We start from the raw sequence: 26,118 nt of genomic DNA on the forward strand, positions 1-26,118 counted from the left end.
ACACACACACACACACCATGAATAACCAGGAAGAACTGAAAAATATTGCTGATTTGAGTGGGTTGGAAGGGCTTCCTCTAGGCAGAGTGACAGAATATGGAATGCTATGTTCAGAGAATGGAATTTGAAGCCCAAGACTTCAGAGAGAAAGCATTTCCAGAGGACAACAGGTCCCCAGGTGGTAATGCCTCTAAGTTTCTAAAGTGGAGAGAAGATAAATAATCTTCTATTCTGTATGTTAGCCAATTCCAAAATGTATTATCCCATGTCTGGCTTAGCCATCATTTCTCATTGGCAGTGTCTCAATAATGCCTTTTGTAGACTTGGTGCACTTAGAGACTCTGGAACTGTGGGTGTCACAATCTACTTGTTTATATGCATTCAGTGACTGGGCTCTAGGAGCTGGCCTGCCAAACCGGTTGCTGGTATGTTTTGCCCTGCCCAAGTCATTGATAACATCCCTGATGACCTCATCAAGATGCAGGAGGCTTTGTGCTCAGTCCAACACTCCCAGCTTCCTCTCAGTGGCACCACAATTCGCAGTCACCTGGCTCCTTTACCCAGGCACCAAGTAATTTGAATATACATGCACAATGTCATCAATTCCCTCCCTCCTATTCCGACTATTATCTTGCTAATCAAGGTCCTCAAAAGCTCTACCCTTGACAATGACAAAATGTTTCTATAACTTGTGTAATGTGCTCATTATAGGAAAAATGCTGTTTAGCTAATAAAAATTCAACGTATATACTTTTCAGCTTTTTTCCACATAAACTAGTACATCCATATACACTAAATTTTTGTTCAGTTGTGTACGATTCTATTTTAATTTAGCAATAGAATACTAACATTTTACCAAGCTAATAAGTACACATCTGCAGTATCAGTTCAAAAGGTTATATAATATTTTCCCTTTTAGTGGAAATTTGGGTTATTTATTAGAAATTTGGGTTGTTTACAATTTTTAATTTTTGAAATAGCACTTCAGTGAATTTCCTTGCGGTTCAATCTTTGTGCATGTTTTAAATTATTTCTTTGTGATAAATCCCTAGAAATCGATTTTCTGAGTAAAAGTATATACATTTTTATTGCCTTCTAACTGTCTCTCTCCTCCATGGGTGACCCTTACCCCGGAACACATTATACCTTCTTGTGGCAAAATTACTTCTCTAAAAATGATGCACTTGTAATCATTTTACTTCCCCATTCACAAAGTGTCAACAATTCCCATTTTACTATGGAATAAATAAAGTCCAGATACCCTGCTATGGCATTTGTGTGCCTTCCAGGATCTGGGCTCACTTCTTTTTCATTTAGGTCTTTCATGTTCAACTCACTTTACACTCATCCATTCTGGATTCTGTGTTGGGGCATCCCCTTTGCTTGTAGAATTTCTACTTGATTGGTCCAGATCCTGGCAGAAAGCATGTGGCATCCTCAATCTGGATTATTTGATGAGTGTTTGAGTATTTGGTGACTATTTACCAAGGGTAGAGTAGAATTTAGGAAGCCCTACAGGGCATAGTACAGGGACTAACAACACAAGGGAGCGCTTACCCCCCATGGGCCCAAAGGAGCAAGAGCAGAAAGCAGTGACTGGGACCTGGCGAGGATAACTCCATGGACAGGGCCACCTGACAGGAGCTGTGGCCACTGCAGCAAACCCCTGACAACCAGGCAGGAAGCCAAAGGACTCAATATTCCAGCCCCATTTTTCATTCACCCTCCAATCTCCTGCTGGAAATTGTCCAGGCCCAGCAGAAAGCCAGAGGGGATTGAAGCCCATGGGTACTGTTCCTACAGGTAAGCTGCCTGGGGTAAGGAATAGTAGAGAGTGGATCTGATGGGACAAGTAGAAAATTTCCAGCGTCCTTTAAAGATTCCTACATATTAAGCCTTCAAGTGCTTTAGGGCTTCTCTTAGGGCATTTAATATAGTCTGTATTATATTTTATTTGTGCAAGATCTTATCTCCTCAACGGGATTCATAACTCTTTAAAGAGAGTTATGGCCTTTTCACATGTGTGTTCAAATGCTCAGGGAAAATTTGTGGTGAATTTATCCCCCATAAAGGGATTTCCTCAACGTAGTTGAGCCGGAGGCAATAGGTCCACAGGAGATGGTAGAAAAGGTGAAATGTCTGAACAAGGGCTGCGAGGTGGAAGGGGTACCAGGCACCAAGACAATAATACAGAGCCCTTATATAAACCCCATCCAAAAGTCAGCACATGAGGGAGCTACATGGACGCACATTCAGGCTGTGTAGTACCCCGTAGAGGCTAAGAGGGGAAACACAGCTGTGTCTCTGAAGGTGGTCTCTGAAGAATACAGGATGACAAAATAACACCTTAGAGAAAATATGGCCAGCCTGGCAATCCTAACTGCCCCAAACGAAATTCCATGAGCCTCATGCTAGATTGGCACACATCTCCAATTTGTGCTGCTCAGCAGCAATGCTGGAATCCTAGACCAGCACATTCCCCTTCTGCTGTCTGATCCCAGGGATGGTCCAAGATGTCAGACAAGGTCCTCCATTCTGACTTGGTGGCCCCCTGAAAGCTCCTACAAGATGTATATAGGTAGAAGGGAACAAATGATTCGGAAACCACAAATGGAACCCTATTCTCACCTATCAAGTCCCAGATGCAGGAAACACTGGAACTTCCTTCAGATTTGGGCCCTGATAGTAACACCTTTAGACACTGAGTCTGATCAGCTCTCCCACACTCAGCTCTCAACAGGAAGTAGACAGGTCTTGTCTGAGTATGCTTAAGCCCTCTGAGCCTCCATTTCCTTGCTTGTAAGCTATATCTCAGACTCAGGATTGATGAGATAATACCCACAAAATACCTCGAATAATGCCTGATGTACAAAGGCCACTCAACAAATATTTCATTTCCTCCCTGCCTCTCTCAGTTCCCAGGTCATCATTCTGTCCACCTCATTGTATTGCCTCTTTCACAGGTATTGGTTTGAAACTGAAACTGAATCGTTTCCCAGGCAGGGACGTCTTAATTTCAATAACTCTTGCATGTGACTTCAACCTAGAGACTCAGGAAGCATTGCAGCAGAGTAGATAAGACCATATGTAGATGCTGCAACCAAACTGTTTGGGTTGTCCGACAACTAGCTTTGTCACCTTAGGCAAGTCACTTGATCCCTGTGTGCCTTAGTGTGCTCTTCTGTGAAATAGGGATAATAATTGTACTTGCCCCACATGATTAAACTTGTTAATGCATGTTAAAGCACTGAGAACAATGTCTATATGGGTTTGTTATTATCATCTTCTTTAGAATTGGCAGGAGGTAGAAGGGGTCAACAGTAAGTAAGGGGATGGCAAAGCTGCCCAGTGCATACTGGAACTTGTGGTCACTGTGCATCTACTCTGCATGCTGAGCTTAACTGGGGTGGGGGAGGCAGTAAAAGATGAATTAAAACTGCAGTGTAAACCTGGAGCTGAAGCTGAATAATAATGAATGTCAACTATAATTTTATATACATATATATATATAATATACAGTCACAGGATGTGGAGTACAGCATAGGCAATAGTCAATGGAACTGTGATAGCTATATACGATGTCAGAGGGGTAGTAGATTGAGGGGAAAAAAAACAAACAAACCCAGTAGCAGTGTGACTTTCATTAAAGAAATTAATGTCTGTGGATCTCAATATTCTTATCTATGAAATGAACTTTTGACTCGATTTCTAGAGTTTCTTCCTGACGTAAAAATAGCTTTGATTCGTTGAAGTCACCTCAGTCAGAGATTTTAGTCCCAGTGCTTGAGCCAATGAGACCAAAGGTCAATAGTTAGCTTACAGATATTGCCTGGAGGCCTCGGTGGCCTATCATGACAGGGGTGAGAGTCCCTCCAAGGTAGATTGTCGACATTAACCCCAGATGAAATTATTCATTCAAGTACGAGTTTACATTGACAACATTAACAAGAATTTACACCACACAAATTCAGTATCCCATTAGCAGATCCTACTACTTGTAGTGTAAAAAGAACTAGTAGCTTTGTAAGATCAGTATATATCATGTTCTAATTTTTTATATGGTCTTGTGTGCTATTTGTGTCAATATTTAATATTTTTTAAAATTCAGAATATACCCTTTTTAGTCATTTCTTCATCACCTCACTCTTGACTTATGAGAAATTCTGGGGGGCCTCTCCCTTTGGTTGCTTCACTTCCTGGTCAGCTCATGACTTGTCAAGAAACTTGGAGCCAGAAATCTATTAAAGGTTTCTCCCTCTATCTGAACATAGAGTTCCTATGAAACCACTGGGAAACTGAAATGGCAGAAAGTGAAGAAGCAATTATCATTAATTTGTATGGAAAAATTTTTGAGCATTCCCAGGCCCCAAAAAGAATTGATCAAATAATAACAAATAGGCTTAATTACATACAGTTTTATGTTAAGTGTAACATCCTAACAAGCTCCCTTAGGCTTTTTGGATGTCTCTGGACACAGCTTTCTAACAGATGCACAAATAAATGAAGATAAATCACAGACGCTCACAGACACAGATCAAAGCTATGGTGGCTGTACTCTGAGATGCTGAGTGTAGTTTTCGGGCAAGGATCTCTGTGGGGCCATTCTCACAGCTCAGGTGTGCTCTACCTCTGTAACAAATAGTTTGTGCTTTTTACCTTTTTTCATAAAAGCAAAAATTCTCATTGGATTGCTTTTGGTTAGTGAAAATGAGTACAAATGTAGATCTTTCATAAGAGTAAAGTGGCATAATGTGAACTTTTGAAAAGTGGGAATCACCTGTATTAGGGAAGGAAGTATGTAGGATGGGTGCATCCCCAGATGCATAAATTTGCTGATGGCAAAAAAATTTTTTTTTTAAAGATTTTATTGGGGAATTGGGGGAGGGGAACAGTGCTGGGGAATCGGGGGAAGGAGAACAGACAAGTTGCTGTCCTTTTGTTCTTCAGTCTAGTTGTGGAGGACGTCGCTTCACTGGCCCACATTGGTATTATCATTGCGCTCTTCCCGGCTGAGGCAGATGGGTCGCCGGCCGTTGGATGGCCCGCTCACGGAGGCTCACAGCAGCTCACGTCGGCTGCCGGCTGCTTATGCTGGCTGCTGGCCACTCATGGTAGCTTACGGGAGCCCACTGCAGTCCCACTGTGGCCTATGCCATCACCGGCGACTCAGGGCAGCCCAGCTCCAGGTCGAGCTGTTGTTAACCATCTTAGCTGTAGAGGGCGCAGTATCACTGGCCCTCATGTGGGATCCGAACTGAGGCCCTCTGGCGTCCCATGCCAGCTCTTAACCAATGAGCCACTCGGCCGGCCCAATAGCTGCAATTCTTATCAACGATCCCTTACTATATTATAGGCTCCTTGAGGGCTGGGCTCTGTCCTTGTATTCTTGCATCTCCCAGCCCATATTAGTTGCTGATCAAATACGTATTTGTTGAATGAAGTCAAGCTGAACTGGAACTGTTATAAAGCTTAAGAAGCACAACAAGACACTGAGCTCTTTGAGGGTGGGCATGGGTGTCTCATGTGAATCTTTTCCAGCCTGTAATAGGTGTTCATTAAACTCCACCTTCCTTGACAAACCTGCCCGTTATTCCTTATAACCACCCCCTTCTTCTTTAGTTTCTGTGAGACTATATTCTGGTTCCCCTCCCCAACAGGGCTCTTTAATCTCCTTTGATAATTTTCCCTCAGAATGATGGCAGGACTCAGGGCTTGGGTGTCTCTCCTCTCTGTACCTGCTGTCCTTGGTTTATTTACATAGGCCTGTACCTTTAAATATTATCTGAATGCTGACAACTCCAAATGTGTATCTTTAGCCCAAAAGTCACAGATTCTGGACTCCTATTTGACATTTGGATGCCTTACAGATTTCTGAAAACTTAACACATGCAAACAGAACATTTAATTTAACTTCCCTTCTTCTAACCAAACCAGGCCCTCCCCTAGTCACCACCACACCAAAAGTCACCACCTTCACACCAAGTTGGTCACACCAGAAGCCCAACAGTCATCCTTAATCCCTCCATCTCCCTCACTAGTCCTGTCTAACCCACTGACGTTGTATCTGTTAATATCTGTGAATATTTCCTCCTAAATCATTCTTGATTTCGATTATTTCTCTACATCTCCATTGCCAAATACACCAAGCCACTATCCTTTCTTGTCTGGGCTTTAGCAATAGCCTTCTCAGTGGTCTTTCTGTTCAATTTTGTCTGTTTTCAGTCTTTTCCCCATGTAGAAGCCAATGTTACCTTTTAAAAGCATAAATTGCACCACCTGTTCCTTTCTTAAAAGCTTTGAATCACTTCTCCTTGTACTTGGAATAAAATCCAAGCTCCTTGCCCTATCCCAGCAGACCCCAAATGATCTCGCTTTTGCCTCTACTAAATTCATCTTATCTTGTTCTTCTTGCCCACGCCCCATAGACCAGCTGCACCCCCCTCTACTTTACTTCTCACTTAAGCTAAAAAAATTTCCCTCCTCCCCTGCCTGGAACACCTCCCTGGCTCCTCAGCTGCCTGCCTTCTCTTATGCCAAGTCTCAGATCAAATGTCACCACTTCAGGACGCCCATGGTCACCCTCCTTTCCCATTATTCTCCACCATTGCACGCTGTTTGTTCACAACACTTACACAAACTGTCATTTTAAATGTGCATATTTATTTGGTTTTCTTTTTTATTGTCTGCCTTTTTCTCTGGACTCTAAGCTCAAAGAAGAGAGGAACAATGAGTGTGTCGTTCTTCACAGGGCCCAATACAGGGCCAGGCAGGTATAAATACATGTGGGGAGGAATGGAGGGAGAAAGAAAAAAAAAAAGAAAGAAAATCAGGGGGCAGAGAGAGAGCAGGAGGAGAAAGAGGAGAAGAAGGAGAAAGAGGAAGAAGAGGCAATAAAAGAAGAGAGGGAGAGTTGGGAAGAAGGGAGGAAGACAGTCTTTTAAACCAGCAATCATCATAAAGATAGTAGATGGGGAGAATAAGGGAGCAAAAACAGGAGGTAAAAAGAAAGCACCTCAAGTTTTTCTCCCTCCCTTCCTCCTTTCCTTTACCCTGTGCCAGGTGCTTTATAAATTATTTCAGCTACTCATCTTTCACAGACCTATGAGAAAGGCATTAAAACTTCATTTTATTGGTCAGAAAAAAAAAGAGGCTCAGCAAAGCTAAGGGCCCAAGATCTCACAGCTGGTTCTGAATGTGAGGGGCATATATTGTCCCCACTACACTATAATGGTTACCCAACAGGTTATCTCTGCTGTGTCTTGTGGACTGGCGACCCTTTTTTTCAACTTTCATGTTTTTGATCAAATACTATTTAAAAATAACCTGCTAGGTACCACACTTGGACTGTAGAAGCAGGCTAGAATTGCTGACCAGTTTCAGCACAAAGTAGAGGGGCAGTCCGCACCGGAAGCTGAGGTTGATTGGCAGGCTTAAATGAGGAAGGAGGGGTCAGTTTCCATGGTGTGAACACAACAAGACTGGAGCAGCTAAGTGTCCCTGCCAGGAGGGAGCACTTGAATTTCAAACAAGACAGTAAGTATTTTTATATTACCCCTGTCGTCAGATGTTTATTATGGTTATTATAGATCATTCATGTTTATTAGAGCTTATACTGGCTACTTTTTTACATTGAGACATCTGTACCAGAAAGATAGAAGTTCAAGCGCACTTAATCAAATATACAAGGATTCATATAAAGGGAATTTTGTTAAATGTTAGTAGTCAGGGGTAGGCTAGTGAAGTACATGTTTTTTACTAACACATTTTTGGTTTTCTAAAGAAAAATCTAATAGTATCATTTCTTTTAAAAATAGTCTTATTGAGATATAATCACATACTGTAAAATTCATCTATTTAAAATACACAATTCAGAGGTTTTTAATATATTCAAAATTGTGAAAGCGTCATCCTCCACTATCTAATTTTAGAACATTTCATCACCCAAAGAGAAATCCTACACTCCTTTACACTCACCTCCTACTCTGACTTCATTTCAGTTGTAAGTAACAGATAATCCACATTCTAGCTCTCTAGATTTTCCTGTTCTGAACATTTCAAATAAATGGAATCATACAATATGTGGTATTTTGTGACTGGTTTCTTTCCCTTAGCATGTTTTCAAAGTTCATCCATGTTGTAGTGTGTCTCAGTACCACATTCCCTTTTAATTGTCAAATAATATTCCATTGTATGAGTATCCCACATTTTATGTGTGCCTTTATTCATTATGCACATTTGGGTTGTTTCTACTTTTGGGTTATTATGAATAATGCTGCTATAAACATTTGTGTACAAGCTTTTGTGTGGACATATGTTTTCTTTTCTTTTAGGTATATACCTAGGATTAGAGTTACTGGTCATATAATATTAATAACTCTATGTTTAATCTTTTGAAGAACTACCAAACTGCTTTCCAAAGTGGCTACACCATTGTATATTCCCACCACACTGTACAAAGGTTCTAATTTGTCTATATCCTCTCCAACACTTGTTGCTATTTGTTTTTGGTTTTTTTTTGACAATAGTTATTTGAGTGGGTGTGAAGTGGTGTCTCATTGTGGTTTTGATTTGCATTTCCCTGATGACTAATGATGCTGAGCACCTGTTCATGTTCTTATTGGCTGTGTGCATATTTGTTTTGGAGAAACTTCTGTTTATATTTTTTTGATCCTTTTTAATTGAGTTATTATTTTTTTATTGTTAAGTTTTAAGAGTTCTTTATATATTTTGGATACAAATCCCTTATCACATATATGGTTTACAAATATTTTCTCTCATTCATTCTATGGTTGCTTTTATCAAAGGTATCATTTACAGAATAAAAATATATAATGTTAGTGAAATGCAATTTATTAAATTTTTTCCTTTGTTGCTTGTGCCTTTTTTGTCCTACCCATGGACCATTGCCTAACCCAATGTGATAAAGATTTACCTCCATGTTTTCATCTAACAGTTTTAGTTTGGGACTTCTGTTTAGGTCTCTGATACATTTCATGTTAAGTTTTGTATGTGGCATGAGGTAGAGGACCCACTTCATTCTTTTGCTTGTGGATATCCAATTGTGTCAGTACCATTTGAAGAGATTATCTATTCCCTATTGAATTTTCCTGGCACCTTTGTTGAAAATCAATTGACCATAAATGTAAGGATTTATTTCAGGACTCAATTCTATTCCATTGCTCTATATGTCTATCTTTCTGTCACACTGTGTACTTTGTACCACCCTGTCTTGACTACTGTAGCTTTGTAGTAAGTTTAGAAATCAGGAAGTGTGAGTCCTTCTATTTTGTTTTTCTTTTTCAAGATTGCTTTGGCTATTCTGAATCCCTTACAATTCTGGTATAAACTTTTCACATGGATTGTCATTGTATCCTCATAACAACCCTGACAAATTATGCCCATTCTACAGATGAGAAAGCTAAGGAACACAATTACACAACCAGCTCAGAGTCACACTACTAACACTTTGCAGTTAGAGTAGGAAATAGCACTGGAAAGTGGTTTGAGGCCAAAGAGCCAATGCATGGGTTTAGCCTATAATCCTGTGCAGAGGGGAGCCATTGATAGTTTTGGGGTAGGGGACTGACATGCACTAACCACAGTAAGATCCAAATATATACCCAACAGAGTACATGCAAGAAACAACCCTGGATGCAAATTTATGAGATAAGAAAGAAAGCAGATGGTAAAGACTCCTGTGGAATCACTCACTGGGAATGAAGAAGAATTGTAGAAAACTTCCTAAGTGGCATGTTTTCCCCACAGTTGTTTTTGTCATGGAATTGACCAAAATGTCAGACATGACAAAGCTCCACCAAGCTGTGGCTGCAGGGGACTATAAGGTAGTAAAAAGAATTTTGAAGAAAGGTCTCTGTGACCCAAACTACAAAGATGTGGACTGGAATGACCGAACCCCACTTCATTGGGCTGCAATCAAAGGTAAGTGGGCAATGCCTAGGTTGAATCCATGGCCCTGCTATTCATGACAGTCTGTGTGAGGTAGTAGAAAAAACATTTCTTGGGAACATTTCAATCCTGGCACCACCACCTACTAGTTGCAGCAGCTTAAGCAACTTATTTAATGCCTCTAGACCTTAGTTTATTCATCTAGACCAGGGGTCGGCAAACTTTTGAGACAGAAGAGCCGCCAGGGGTCGGCAAACTGCGGCTCGCAAACCACATGCGGCTCTTTGGGTACGTACATGTGGCTCTGAAGTAAAATTGAAAATGAAAATAAAGCTATCATAGTTTTGTTTATAATACTACTTTAAATTTTCCTTATTTGTAAAAATATATTTATGGCTCTCGAATAACTTTTAAATTGTTGTGAGGGACAGGATTGGCTCTCCCAGGGGTCGGCAAACTTTTGAGACGGCATGTACCCAAAGAGCCACATGTGGCTTGCGAGCTGCAGTTTGCTGACCCCTGATCTATACAATGGGAGCAATAATGCTCCCTTGGAGTCTTCAGTGAGGATTCAGTAAGATAATGGGTGTACAGTGCCTAGCACATAGTCTGCTCTTAATGAATAGTAGTCGTCTGCCCTCTTGACCTCTGACAGGAATGGAGCACCATTCCTGGGGTGGGACAGGGACTTTGTCATTTTCATTGCTGTATTCCCCATGTGTCACATGGCTCGGTTATAGAATTGGGATAGGATAGTGGCAAAAACTCAGCCAATGTGCTTGTCAAGGCCTTCAGTGATAGAATGCCATCGAAGAATGTTAAGTAAGAAAGTGTTAGAGCCAACTTTGTTTTTTAAAATTTTGTTGTGACTCTTGTATGGAGAATAGATTGGCAGAAAGCAAGACAGGCTGCAGAGAAATCACGTGGGAGCATTTTGCAGAAATTTAAGTGCAGTGTCATGGTAGCTATACTAGGGAAACTTTTAGGAAACGTTTGCTATATGCTGGGTACTGTACTATGTACTTTGTATCTGTGATTTCATTTGTACTTCACAAGAACTCAGTGAGGTAAGTGGTGATATCCTTAATTTACAAATGAAGAAACTGAGCCTCAGACATTTGTTTATCAGGGGTGTCATAGTTAGCAAGTAGTATTTATTATAAGGTATGCACCCCCATCTATCTGGCTAGGAAGCCTGTGCTATTAATCTGTGCTAGCTTAAAATATTTTTAAGTGAGGATACAATATAATATAAGTGAGGCTTAATGTAAGTGAGGCTTAAAATATTTTTACTGAGGTGTAATTGACATATAACATTATATCAGTGTCAGGTACAACATAATGATTTAAGTTTTGTATATATTGTGAAATGATCACCACAGTAAGCATAGTAATATCCATCACCGTCCACAGTGACAAAAATTTTTTCTTGTAATAACTTTTAAAATCTATTCTCTTAGCGACTTTCAAATATGCAATACAATATTATTAACTATAGTTGCCACTCTATAATTACATCCCCATGACTTATTTTATAATTGGAAGTTTGTACTTTTTTGACGACCTATACCCATTTTACCACTCCTCCCCACCGCGAAACTATCAATCTAATCTGTTCTCTGTATCTATGAGCTTGATTTGTTTTTTTGCTTTTTAGATTCCACATATAAGTGAGATCATACAGTATCTGACTTATTTCTGTCTTTCTCTGTCTGACTTAGCATAATGCCCTCAAGGTCCATCCATGTTAGAGCAAAATGATTTGTTTCTGAAATCAGCACTGATACTGCCAAAAGCACAGAGCCTTACCAGTGCCAGGTTAGGCAGGGGTATACTGACTTGCGAGAGAAAGCAAGATATCTAGGCAGAGGCTGTAGGAATAAACAGGGAGGGGTGTGTCCTGGAAGGAGTGGGGGGAATACTTAGAGGGCTGTGGGCCCTGAGTCAAAAGCATGGCTCATGGGGAAGGGTGGGGCACTGAGTCCCTCATTAAGGAGAGGGAAAAGGAAGGAGGGGATGATGCCAGGAAACTGGAGGGGCCTCAAAAGCAAAACAGCCCTCCCCCTTTTTTGTGCTACCTAGACTAACCCTGGCCTCAGGCCTGAAGAGACATTTTAATTTTAACCGCCTGTCATTTCTTTATCTAAGGGCATATGAAGGTGATGCAGCTCCTTATAGAATACGGAGCCAGGTCCTGCCTGGTAACTGATGTGGGCTGGACCCCAGCTCATTTTGCAGCTGAGTCAGGCCATCTGAATGTGCTCAGAGCTCTCCATGCTTTGCACACCGCCATCGATGCCCCTGACTTCTTCGGAGACACACCCAAGAGGATTGCGCAGATCTACGGGCAGAAAGCCTGTGTGGCTTTCCTGGAGCAGTAAGTTCCATTTATTTTGAACTATAGATGGGGCCAAGAAACTGTTGCAGAATCACCTCCCAAAATTCAAGTTTGTATGCCCGATGCACTGGTAAGCCAAAACATTGAGATGCTGGTGCTTGGATACAGAGAAAGGTTTATTTGATTTGTTCAAAGTAAGAGGATGGGAGAGTAAGCTCTCTCAAATCCATCTCTCCCAAAAAAACAAAAGTGGGGAGTTTTTATGCAGCTAGGGAGTAAGGGAGGGGGAGTTCCAGTGAACTGAGAGACAAGTCTGTGTTTCTTTAATCACAGATGACAGTTTCTCGAATCAGACTCATGGGCGTCAGCAGCTGGTCATAGCTACCTGGAAGACATTCTTTCCTTCTGCAAAACGAACTAAAAAATTGTCCTTGAGACCCTGAAGTTATCTCCTCTTGCTTAACAAAGAAACAGTACATCAGCAACACAAAATTCTATTGTGAGAACAAGGGGTGCTAGGTTGAAGAACCAGGATTCTGCAAAATAGCTCATAATGTACACCAGTGACATTATCTTTGAGGCAAAAAGCAGAGACTAGACATCTTAGGACTATTGCCATTGTTTAAGCTATCATTGTTTGGTGGATAAATAGCTCTACTTTTCTATTATCTCAAGGAAAGCATACTTTTAAACATTTCCCCTGGAACTTGCTTTACAGGCAGTAACATGACTAACATACTTTCTTAATCTTTGACTATAAGCTACATGACAACAAAAGCAATGGAAACGTTTAGTTAAAGCCTATTCTTATATCCTAATTAAGAATTAAATTATTTGATTCTAGCTGCCAAAAATATTAGGGACATCAAAGTCACAAGGCTCTCAGCCACAAAATAAGAGCCCGTGATCAAGGTGTTTGCCAACTCAGTCATCTCGGGTCAATGAAAATGAAATGAGGAAGTCCACCCAACCAATTTTTCACTGAAAAGACTAGTTTGGGGTGGAAACTGTAGTGTTTTGGATTATGTACAATCTATTGCTTTTAATTACACAAAAAATTTAATTTTTATAATTATATATTATCATAATTTTAATGACATAATATATAATTATTATAATTGTTGTTTTAGATTATACAAAAATCATCTCAGATAAGAGAGGTGGGGCACCAAGTTTGAAAATGGGACATGGCACAAGATTTATCATTGTCCTGAATCAGCTCTCATTCCAAGACACCAGGGAGAGAGATTCTTTTTGCTAAATCAATGGCCTCTTCTCAATTCACATCTTACCTCCACTTAACTTTATATTTGATATTCTTGAAACTTTTCTCTCTTGCTTTATCTGATGCTACTCTCTTCTAGTTCTCCTTCTGTCTGTCTGACTATTTCTTATGATTTTCTCTAAGCTCCTATTTGTGCATGCTTTTCAGATGCTGAAATTCCTCAGGGTCCTGTCCACTGGCTTTCTCTAATGTTAGCGCCTCTTTAGTGACCAATGGGTAGATGAGCGTGACCCGAGACGACCCGAGTGTAACTGAAGTGGGGCAGGAGTGGTTCCTCCAAATAGCTAAGAGTGCTGTTTCCAGAAAAAGTGGGCAGACAGTGCTGAGCAGACAAAAAAAACCATATCATGTGTCAGTCATTTCTACTTATCATCATCTCCCATAAGGAACTTCCCTTCTGACAGTTACAGGGTTTTAGAGAGAAGGAATACTGTTCGGGGGGAAATTAAAATGGACCTTGAAAGATAGCTAAGACCTGGCTAATGGAGGAGGGAGAAAGGGTCTTGATCGGAAGGGAAGGCACCACATTGAAAATGTGCATAGGTTGTGTGTATATGTGAGGAGGTGGAGCGATGGTAGAGGAATGAGTGGCCAGGCTAAGAAGAGCTATTCACACTAGAGAGAAGTAGAGAGTATTTATAAGGTTCAGTGGGTGGGTGGGTGAGCTGGGCAAGCATATGAATGTGAGCTCATCATGAAGCAGATGCTTCAGCAAAGTTACTTCTGCAGTGGAAGAAGCAGCGGTGGTGCCATGATGCTAATAGGATTGGAGGCACCTAGACCACAGGCCAGAAAACCACTTGAGGAATTTCTTAACACTTTGTGTTGGAAGTAGGTGAGCTCCTGGGCGATGATGACAAAGAGGAAAGACGTAAGAGAGTTTTAAAAGAAGCCTAGACAGCATATGACGATTTTCCGAATATTCTAAGGATCCTAGTGGAATAATTCGACTTTTGATTCAGCCTCGCTGAATAGTACATCTCTCATTCAACAAATATTTTGGAGACCTCCTATGTGCATGACCTTGAACTGGGTACTAGAAAGGGTTTAAAGATACATCAGATACAGGGCTGGGACTTCAAGAAGTTCCTTGTCTGGGAGGTGACTTGTTCACATAAGTTACACTAATACAAGATAGAACGTGACAAGGGTCCTAAGAGCTGGCTAAAGGAGGGACACTGCATGTTGAGAGGAGCACTGGCCGAATGGGGTCTGATTATTGAGAGGTCACTTCTGGCTTGTGGGGAGAATGGGGGCTGAGGGAGAAGCAGGTTTGGTATCCTCTGAAAGAACTGTGCTTTTTATAATGCTTTGCACTTAAAATACTGTTTGCCCTCCCAGTACCGTCCTCTATCCTCTCAAATTCCATTTGTGCTCCTCTAGCTCAAGTTTTATCTCTGTGAAGTGGCTTTCACCAATGTCTTTTAGCAAGTCACCCATACACCTCTGGCCTCACATATAAAAGGCACATGTGTACACCTCCCATTGTCCATGTGCGTATGACTATCTATCTACCTACCTACCTACCTATAACTATTTTTTACATAAACCCATCACTACATATAGTACCTATGTGATTCTAAGTAATTTTTATTTCCTCCTTTATATATTTCTGTACTTTCACATTTTTTACAATGCACGACTTTTATAATTCGGAAAAATTACCATTCAAAAATAAATGAAGGAAGACAGCTTCCTACTAATTTGCTAGTTGCTCTATAAACTTGAACCTTTGAAGAATTAACAGTGTCTTCTTCCATCTAAGTGCCTTACTGTCTTTGATTCTGTTAACATCTCACTCCAGGCACAATGCTTTTCTCCACCTCCAAGTAGTTTTTTAAGTACGTATCTGAAACCTCCCTACGTGTACGCTTGCAGAACCGCCAGATCGAGCTGGGCCTCCTGCTCTGTGGATGACCTCAGAGGTGCCCAGGCTGTGTGCGGAGGGCAGGAAGAGAGGCCAGGCTCTCCTGCCTGCTGTTTGAGAACCGCTCTCTTCCCCTCTCCTAGGGCTGAGCCGGAGTGCCGGGACCACCGCCGCACCGCCAGCCAGAGAGGGCTACTGCTGGATGAGCGGGACGAAGACTGGGACGCCAAGAAAAGGGAGATGGAGCTGTCCCTTCCTTCATCGAATCAAAACACGGATAAGAAAAAGAAGAAAAGTCGAGGCCTCGCCAGGCTCAGCAATACCACGGAGAGGAGAGTGTGAAAAGGCTGGCGCAGAAGGGACTGGAACGTATTTTCTGGGGGGCGACTTTCCCTGGCACCAGCCTGGAACCTGTCAGGCATGTGTTGTCTTTACGGGGTTTAAACTCATAGACCATTATCCAGACGGCTTCTACTGGTAGCTCTCGATCTGTCATTCATCCTGGAAGTCTTGCCTGGGTGCTCTCCACGAGGGCTGTTGCCTCCTTGCTAATTAATACCTGCTGTCCTCAAGAATTATCAGGAGGAGACAAATATTAGCTGCTTGCATTTTGTTATCAGTGATTTGCACTTTCAGCATCTCCAGACCCCCGTATGTAATTATAGAATTTCAAAAGAAATTTTGAAGGAAATTTCTAAGGAAAACTGTGTTGTTTAAATGCAAACAAACAAACCGACAAAACCCTCAAAAATCAACAAAATGCTCTGTTTAGTCAATCTATGAAAAAAAATTAGTTGCTATCACTTAGAGACTAAGCAAAGAGGTGAAGGAATGTATCTCTCAGTTTCCAGCTGTTTTTTCCTTTTGTGGGATACAGGCCCACACAGTCTCAGCACAGCTGTCTTTACTGATAATGGCTTCTACACAGGGGGAACAGACAATAGACTAAGCTCAGTGGGAGATAACTGAAAACCATGACCCCTGACATGAATTAATTTCATCCTGTGTAACTAATGAAAAACAGCATAAAATAATGGAATGTGGTTACAACTCTACTTATTTAACTGTATGTTTTAGGAAATTTAATTCCAATCAGATAGTTCCAATGAAAATATTGCATCCACATTGAGATGTGCTGTAAATGTAAAATACATATCAGATTTTTGAAGACAGTACAGAAAATGTAAAATCGATCATTAATAATATTTAGTATTGATCACATGTTGAAAATGATAATATTATGGATATTGAGTTAAATTAAAGGTATTATTAACATGAATTTTATCTCTTTCCTTTTACTTTTACAAAAATGTTGCTACTAAAGTATTTAAAATTATGTATGTGGCTTGTTCTTGTTCCCCCTATCAGAGAGTACTGCCACAGAAACTAGAAAATATTTAAAGCAGACAACTGGCCTGGTGCACTTTAATTGGCTAGCCCACATTCTAGGTTTACTAGTTTCTCTGCCTAAAGCAATGTCTTTAGGCATCTAACATCTTTATTACATTCCTTGATTAATGCTTATGTTAATAGAGGTCATGTTAGCTTTGAATTTTCTGAAATGAATAGATGCTTGAACATCTTATAGGAAAGTAGTATAGCTAGAAGGATACCTTTTTAGTGATTGTCCACCCTGAGCATCAGTCCCTTTTCTCTGTGCCTTGCAATTCACAGGGGTGGTTCCTGCTTGCCATGTTTGTACTGATACCCAACCGGTATGAACATTGGAAGACCCCTAACTCAACCAGAACCAATATGATTCTTCTCTCGGGGACCTGAAAAAAGCCTTCATGGGAGGATGGATCAGCGGCATATAACCTCAGAAGTATGGAGTAGCTAATTGTACAATAAAGCAGGCGAGATAGAGAGGTATTCTACTAAGAGATAGAGAAGACTGGGGGAAAAATGGAGAGAGAGAGAAGGAGAGGGAGAGGGACAGGGAGAGGGAGGGGATGGGGAGAGGGAGAGGAGGAGGAGGGGAGAGAGAGAGAGAGAGAGAGAGAGAGAGAGAGAGAGAGAGAGAGAGAGAGAGAAACAACTTTCCAGTTTTCAGTTTTGGTTCCTTAATCAGCAAACCTGTGAAATACTACTTTCATAACACTATTTCCTCCTTTGATTTCCCGCCCCCCTTGTTGCAACCAGTCTTTTCTAATAAATACAGTTTTAAGATCATGAGTTTATGTGTCAAGCAAACTTAGGCTTGTATCCTCTATGAAATAGGCAGAATAATCCTTACTTCCTAGGGATGCTGTGAGGATGCACTGAGAGACTGTGTGTAAAATGCTGGCCTTGGCACTCTGTAACAGGTCCATGTAATGGCTGGTATTACCACAGAAGTGAGCTCAGTTTATCTCTGGGAATCCCAAAGGCACTCAGGAATAATACCTTTTACGGATCAAGTGAGGCCCTCCATTGTTCAGTCCATAAACATGCCCTGTCTAGTTTAATGACATGGATACTAGCTTGTCTTCCACTGGCCAGACAGACTTGGGCCAAACTGTGGTAAGTAAAGTGTTCTTAGGGTCTTTTACTGTGGTCTCACAAGGTCTCCCAGTGTGCTCATTGAGTTCTCCTTTCATTCTTATTCTCATCGAGGCATTAACAGAAGGAATATATTTCTTCTCCCTTGAGTTTTTGTATAGTAAATGAGAAGAATAGGAAGAAGACACTAAAATTGCTTCTTTGTATGAAGAACTTATTGTAGTATAGACTCTGTACTAAACACTTTACGTCTATTATATCTAATCTGCAAGGCAGGTGTCATTGTCCCCAGTTGACATCACAAACTGAAGTTGTGAGAGGTTAAGTGGCTTGCCCAAGACTGCCTGGCTGATGCCTGTACAGACTTTAAAGCTGGCCTGGATTGGATGGAGCTCTAGCTCCTTTGGCTGTGGGACCTTGGGTGAGGTGCTTAGTTTTCCCATCTATAAATTGGGGAGAGTATGCCAGAGCACTGTAGTGAGGGCCAAATGAGATAATGCATGTCAAACGCTTAGGACAGTGCCCTCCATACGGTAATGCCATTGAATGTCAATCGTTGCAGTCGTTATTGTTTTCAGTCTTCATTGTCCCAGGTAAGTAACAAAGAAGAATGGCTTGCTAGCGAGCAGTAGCATCACTCCAGAGGGGAAGTTAGGGGATAGTGTTCTCTTTGAGCCCTTCAAAGCCCTGAATGAAGGTGCTCACCTATTTTCTGGCCCCTAAGATTTAGCTGTCAATCAGGTACCCTGATGGCTGAGATTACCTGGGCTCATCTCTCGCAAGGTACATGGGTAGTAACAGATGGACTTCACTTATCTTGTTCTTACTCCACGATGATACCAGTCCATTTCAACGAGTGCCGTGTGAGGATTTGCAGCATTAGGGGGGCATGGTATCTGGGGTATTCACCTGCTCTCCCCCACCCTTATAGGTAGGGAGGGATTAGCTGTTTATGTAATTGTGTAAGAAGCAGGGGCAGCAGCATGAAATAGAAATGGCAGTGGAAGAGGAGAGGAGCCATTCTAGGTTTGACTTATTAGGAACATGGCTATGTGACTGTGGGCAGTGCTTCTGGGCCAGAATTCCTTACCTGTAAAACAACGAGGTAGAGCTAGATCTCCAAGATCACATCCAATTCTTGTCAACCAAAGTGCCACAGGACTCTTCTTAACCGTGCTACGGTCTGGCTGCCTGCTGCTTGCAAAAGTTAAAAATTGAGAGGTGTAGTTGGTGGAAAGAAAAACAGGTTTATTCAGAATGCCAGAATTCTGGGAGGATGGTGGACTCCTGTCCAAAGGCCACCTCCTGTTCCTAGACTGGCCAGAAGGTTTTATAGGCAGGTAAATGGGAAAGAACAAAAGAAAGCAGGTCTCAGGGCGATAGTTGAGAAGTTTTCTCCTGGGGTCTTCTGAGACCGCAGGGCTGCCTCAATGTTATCTTAAATCTTGTTGTCCATAGCCATCTGTGAAAAACTGCTAGGGAGTTGTGATTTTGGGTCCCATGTGGGTGCCTGAGGATTAAAGAAGCTGCTCCTTTTAGGTTAGGATGTTTGTTAATTAACAGAGTATGGTAGCCTTGAAAAAGGGAACAAAGAGTTCTTCAGTTAATCAGTGGGAGGAGAAACAAAGAGGAAACAGCTGAATATCAGGATGGGTCAAACTGCAAACTAGCTAAATTTCAGTACATTATTGATCTGCCGAATTTCACTCTTATGCTCTTTCAGTGTCCACGTCCACCAGGGAGGCTTCTCAGATTACAAGGTTCACACTATCTAGCCCTCTTGACTTCTAATTGAATCTATGATGCTATCGTTTTCTTTTTCTCTTAATAGGTTCATGGATACCACTTTCCTCCACTTGAAGCTTGGTTCTACTTCAAACTCTCTAAAAAGCAGGGGATCTGTATATGCTTCTTTGGTTGCCCCTATAGGCCTAAACGTAATGCTCATCACATATGATGCTTATTACACGTTTCTTGACTAAATTGGAGTCACTAAGCATTTTCTCGATGACAGCGAAGGAGGATTGCCCCTCACACACTGAAAATAACTTCAAAGAACCTGTGCTGGAATATGTAAGAAATTAAGGAAGGTTTTCTCTGCGACTTAGAGGAACTTGCCCTTTCTGTCTTCCAAACCCTAATCTTTAAAAACTGGCATAGTTTAATTTTAACCCACATGATTGAGCTGGTTGCCATGGCAAATAATGGACGCTTCTATTTACTAGGCATTGACCACATGCCAGGTGTTTTGTATCAATCTCTACAAAACATCACACTGACCCACTAAGTATTTTTAGAGATAAAGAAATGGAAGTTTAGGGAAGTTATTTGTCTGAAAGCAAACAATCAATAAATTACTAATGCAGGGTTGCAAACCATACCGGCTGCACTTGAACCCTTAAGCCTATTCTTTTATAGTTCTCCCAGATGTCTTTGTTTTGGATTTAGCTAAGTTATTGGTTTTTAACGTCATCCAAACTGTTTCTTGGCAAACTACTTAACATTTCTGATCTCAGTTTTCTTTTTTATAAAGATGGCATTCATAGTTGACGTGACTGTTTATTTTTAAAAATTTCAAAGAATCTGGAAAAAAGCTGATTAGGTCACTGGATTGCAAACATGTCAGTGAGGACATTGAAAGAGTATTATTTCAAAGTGACTAACAGAAATCAATTGTTCTTACAAATAAGACTGACCTGGATAGTTCAAACATCTAATTTTGCTTTGATCTGGAACTCTGTCAAGTCAGTGAGATAATCCTAGTTCCTTTATGCTAGACTGACTGTCGAACTGCAAATTTGATGGTTTTTGATTAATAAAAATGGGACAACCCTACAGAAATTAAAAGGTTAACAAGGGAATACTACAAACAGTTCTATGCCAATAATTTGACAACATATAGGAAATGGGAAAAATCCTTCAAAGACACAATTTGTCAAAGCTCACTCAAAAATAAATAGATAAATAGTTCTATATCTATTCTTAAAAATTGAATTTGTAGTTAAAGTCACCCAACAAAGAAAACTTCAATACCATGAAATAAATATTACTGAGTAATCAAAAGGAATGAACTGATATGCACAACGTGCATGAATCTGAAACCCATTATGCTAAATGTAAGAAAGCTAGACTCAAAGGCTACATACTGTATGTACCATTTATATGACAATCTGGTAAAGGCACAGCTAGGACGGAAAACAGATCAGTTTTTGCCAGGGACTGAAGATGGGGGCAGGATGGTCCACAGAGAGACACAGGTAACTTTTTAGGGTGATGTAACTGTTCTGTACCTTGATAGTTGTGATGGTTGCTTGATTGTGTAATACACTAAAAAGCATGAATTTTGTTATATGTAAATTTTACCTTAAATACTTTTTTATAGAAAGAAAGAATTAATAATTACTTAATTCATACACTGAGACAGAGCCTTTCAAAATAGCAGGTTCAGGAGAGTTGAGGGTGGAAAAGGGAATATAAACCAGAAATTCTTGGAGGAATTTTTTTGAAATACTAATCAGTGAATTCCTAATTGGCTGTGCATCAAAATCATCTTTGGAATTTGTCAAAAATACATAGATTTCACCTCAGAGATTGTAATTCAGTAAGTCTTGGCTAGGTCCTAGGAATTTCTATTTCTTCAATATTCACTAAATTATTGTGAAGCCGATTTAGGTTTAGAAACCTCAAAACATATAATTTCTAAAGTTCTTTCCAAACTAAACATTCCTGCAACTGCACAGAATTTAAGCCGTATGTGAACTTCTCTGGGGAAAAACAAACCTTTACTTTTACTAACCCTAACTGAAATTTAGCATTTCCTTCACCTATAAATTTGGTTAACAAAACTCAGAAATTTTAGCAGGTCCTGTGACTTTGCTACATACAGACATCTCAGATATTTTCATCTCATATTAACATGATATTACACATCATGATATTTTACATTATGAAATATTTTGATAATAGTTCAGGTATCATGAAATATCATTAACACTAATCATTAGTTGGAAATTATGGTAACTATTGGAATTATCCCTGTGTGTCATTCTATAATACATTAAAACATAAATATATCATAAATTATTTTAACATTTTGATAATTGCATTTTAATCAAATTGATTTCCTTTGTAATCTTTTGCATGTTATTTTGTGAGTTTATCTGTTCTTTCTCCAGAAGAGGTCCAGTGCTTCACCAGATGGCCAAAGAGGCAAATGGGACAAAATATTTAAGCACTTTCATGGTTAAGTCTTCCTGATTTGAAGTATAATGGCTCCCATCACTGCAGACACACCCATATTTAAATAAGAAAGGAAAAACTACTGTAAAGTACAAATGGTGACTAGGTTTGGGATTATCTAAGGTATTTCTGGTGAATGATACCCATTTATTCAATCAGGTTTGAACTGAGCTGACAGGTGGAGGGTAATAACCTTGGGTCTAAAGAGACATGTTGATCGATCTGAGCAATCCTGTATCTCACACACACACTATGCACCTTGGTGAACTTCTCTTACTTTTCCAAGAGTATGATAAACAAAACAAAACAAAGACATAAAAAAGAAACAGCCAAGGTTGTGAACTGAGTTCAAAGGCATTGATTTGTAAAAGCAACAGATATTATGGAATACACACAAGTGTATACACACACACACACACACACACACACACACACACATAAAACACATGAACAAAACCAAATGGTATATGTTGAGCTTTATGGGATAAGGGCCACATAATTTATGTCTTCTCTTTTAAGACACTATATTTGACAGTCTAATCACAGCCGAGTGAATAAACCCTGAGTTGTTTTTGTTTTGTTTCATTTGGCTATAAAAGATGTTAATTGCCTATGGAAAAAATACCCAGTGGAAATAAGGAAGATTGGTCAAAGTGAAGGCATAACGCCTATGCTTTGGAAAAGTGCCATGTCAGAGGGCCTGAGAGCATTGGGGTAAGAGTCCAGGCTTTGGCCCAAGACAGATGTGGGCTCCAGTGTTTCCCAGCTAAGTGACACCAAGTCAGCTGCTGACCTTTGTGAGCCTGTTTCTTCATCTATAAGGCAGGATGCCACCTACTGCATTGGCACACAAGATGATTAAATGAAATGTGGCCAGAGAGAAAGGATTGAGAAAGCTTGATGGGAGAAAGCTACCTCAAAATTAATCAAAACCAAATGGTTCTACAAAAAATAAAAAATAAAAATATAAGATGGATTGGTGGAGGAATAGAGGGATGTCTAGGTGGCTTGATAATGTGACAAAGCGAGCAGTAAGATCTAGTAAAAATAGGTAAAAAATGTTCACTGTAAAATTCTTTCAATTTTTCTGTGCTTTCTAAATACAATTTGGGTGGGGGGAGTGCGGAATCTAAAGGCTTTTTTATAGAAGTGAGTGGCCTTTGAGGTCTGGATATTATTGCTTTTATAAAAATGTTAAGCTAAATAAGATTTGGGGATGTTTTCCCTGCCATCAGAGAAAGCTCTTGAACTAACTGGCAAGGAGCCAGCAGATGCTAGATGATTCTTCTTCTCCTTCTCCTCCTCCTTCCTCTTCCCCTTCCCCTTTCTCCTCCTCCTCCTCCTCCTCCTCCTCCTCCTCTTCTTCTTCTTCTTCTTCTTCTTCTTCTTCTTCTTCTTCTTCTTCTTCTTCTTCTTCTTCTTTTTCTTCTTCTTCTAAAGAAACTTATTGAGGTATAATTTACATGCCATAAATTGCTCTCATTCAGTGTATAATTCAATGATTTTTAGTAAACTTACAGAGTTGTACAATTATCACCAAGTTCCAATTTTAGAACGTCTTTATCATATCAAAGAGATCCCTCTTGCCTACTAGACCCAGAATAATGTTTGACTAAACATATGGGGACCACGTGGCCGAGTCACGTTGACACATAAAGTTAACCATCCCCTGGATTAATAGGTGCTACAGTAAGAAGCCACTATGGCTGGAGCAGGAAGCGGCGAGGGGTGCTTCCTCAGGGAAGGAGCTGAGGTTGGAGAGGTGGGCAGCCGCAAGCTCACACAGACCTTGTAGACCAAGGCCAGAATCGGACATTTAACTTTAAGGGTCGTGGACTACTGGAGATTTTAACCACATCTCTCTGGCTACTGTGCTGAGGATAGGCTGCAGAGCAGCAAGGGTGGTAGCGGGGCCACCAGTAACTGAGCTTACTGACTTAACCGGGTTAGAGATGATGGCGGCTTGGGCTGCAGTGGCTGCAGTTGAAGGAGGTGGGAAGCGGCCAGATTATGGACATACTTTGGAGGAAGAGCAGAAGACCCAGGTGCAGCGTGACCAGACAAATTAATAGACACATGAACAGAAAATCGACAAATGCTCAGGATGTGCCCCATCAACCCTTTTCACAGACCTTGATTATATTGATGACAATTCAGCTTTCATAGTGCAAAACTGTTTGCTGGGGTGGCCTCCGTCAGCTGATTCTTCTCCTGAATAGCTACGGATGTGCTGACTCTTCTGGAAAGTTGCTCTTGCTTTATTCATCACTATATGCATCTGTGCATTTGCCAGGGAAGCTATCTCTGTATGTGCTGCCTTCACTGCATCCTGGTAGCTCAGCTTTGCGTTGTCAGCTCCTTTTGGCTAGTTAAATGTCATAGACGTGTTTGTTTCGTTTTGTCTTATGTTTCCAAAGAACTGAAATGTTATTAGGGCACAATTTACATAAGTCAAATGCACAAAGCTTATATGAAAAGTTGAATGTATACCAGTGAAGTCTACACCCTAAATAGGAATAGAACATTCCCACAGTCCATACCTATTTCCAGGCAATCTCTACATCCCTAGCTCCCCTAACTTCTGTTCTGATTTCTGTCACCATAATTTAGTTTGGCCTCTACTTGAACTTCTATAAGAAAATCATGGGGCTGGCCAGGTGGCTCAGTTGGTTAGAGTGTAAGCTCTGAGCAACAGAGTTGCCAGTTTGATTCCCACATGGGCCAGTGAGCTGCACCTGAGCTGAGCTGCCAATGGGCAGCCGGATGGCTCAGCTGGTGAGAGTGCATATTCTTAACAACAAGGTTGCCAGTTTGATTCCCGCATGGAATGATGGGCTGCCTCACCCCTGCAGCTAGATTAAAAGCTGCGACTCGACTTGGAGCTGAGTTTGTGTCCTCCACAACTAAGACTGAAGGACAACAACTTGACTTGGAGCTGATGAGTCCTAGAAAAGCACAATGTTCCCCTTCCCCAATTCCCCAACACAGTTCTCTTCCCCAATTCTTCAATAAAATCTTTAAAAAAAAATCATTAGAGTGAATTCTTCAGTGTCTTGACTTTTTCATTCAACATAATGTGTTTGAGATTCACCTGTGCTATTGACTGAGTCAATAATTTGTTTCCTGGATGAATATAGCACACTTTTGTTATTAATTTACCACTGGATGGACATTTGGCCTCCAGTTTGAGGCCATTATGACTAAAACTGCAATGAAGCATTATTTACAATAACCAAGATATGGAAACAACTAAATGTCCATGAACAGATAAATGATTAAAAGAAATGTGGTATATACTAACAATGGAATATTATTCAGTCTTAAAAAGGGAGGAAATTCTGCCATATGTGACAACATGGATGAACTTTGAGGATATTAAGTGAAGTGAGCCAGTCACAGAAAGGCAAATACTGCGTGATTCCACTTATATGAAATATGTAAAATAGCCAAACTCATAGAAAAAAAGAATAGCATGGTGATTGCCAGGGAATGGGGAGAGAAGGAAACGGGAAGTTGCTATTCAAGGGAATAAAGTTTCAGTTATGCACGATGAATAAATTCTAGAGCTCTATTGTACATCACACCTATATTAAGAATACTGTATTCTATACTTAAAAAGTTTAAAGGGTAGCTCTAATGTTAAATGTATTTATTACAATTAAAAAAACTGCAATAGGGCCGGCTGAGTGGCGCGATGGTTAAGAACTGGCTTGGGACGCCAGAGGGCCCCGGTTCGGATCCCACATATGAGGGCCAGTGACACTGCCCTCTACAGCTAAGATGCTGAAGCTCAACCTGGAGCTGGGCTGCTGTGAGTCGCTGGTGATGGCGTAGGCTGCAGCCCCTGCTGCAGTGGGTTGCCATGGGCTACCGTGTGTAGCCAGCAGCCAGCGTGAGTGGCCAGCAGCCACCGTGAACGGCCGTCCAGAAGCCAGCGACTGATCTGCCTCGCCTGGAAAGAGCGCAATGATGGTGCCAACTTGGGCCAGTGAAGCAACGTCC

At 40.8% G+C, this 26,118-nt stretch overlaps 1 protein-coding gene across 1 annotated transcript; it reads left to right on the top strand.

Moving 5' to 3' along the window:
• Positions 1-7,468: 7,468 nt before the first annotated feature.
• ANKRD66 (ankyrin repeat domain 66) lies at positions 7,469-16,669 on the top strand. The gene is made up of 4 exons (XM_019667523.1): positions 7,469-7,533; positions 9,766-9,939; positions 12,055-12,283; positions 15,540-16,669. Exons 2-4 carry the CDS (start codon positions 9,777-9,779, stop codon positions 15,736-15,738), a joined length of 591 nt encoding a protein of 196 aa, XP_019523068.1. The 5' UTR covers positions 7,469-7,533; positions 9,766-9,776; the 3' UTR covers positions 15,739-16,669.
• The last annotated feature ends 9,449 nt before the right edge of the window (positions 16,670-26,118 follow it).

This window comes from Hipposideros armiger, unplaced genomic scaffold (assembly GCF_001890085.2).
Source record: "Hipposideros armiger isolate ML-2016 unplaced genomic scaffold, ASM189008v1 scaffold_499, whole genome shotgun sequence".
NCBI lineage: Eukaryota > Metazoa > Chordata > Mammalia > Chiroptera > Hipposideridae > Hipposideros > Hipposideros armiger.

Excerpts from the sequence above, each read along its gene's own strand:
- ANKRD66 (XM_019667523.1), top strand. The coding sequence starts at position 9,777 with ATGGAATTGACCAAAATGTCAGACATGACAAAGCTCCACCAAGCTGTG. Across the intron at positions 9,940-12,054 it reads TCATTGGGCTGCAATCAAAG|GGCATATGAAGGTGATGCAG; the intron begins GTAAGTGGGCAA and ends TCTTTATCTAAG. Across the intron at positions 12,284-15,539 it reads TGTGTGGCTTTCCTGGAGCA|GGCTGAGCCGGAGTGCCGGG; the intron begins GTAAGTTCCATT and ends CCCCTCTCCTAG.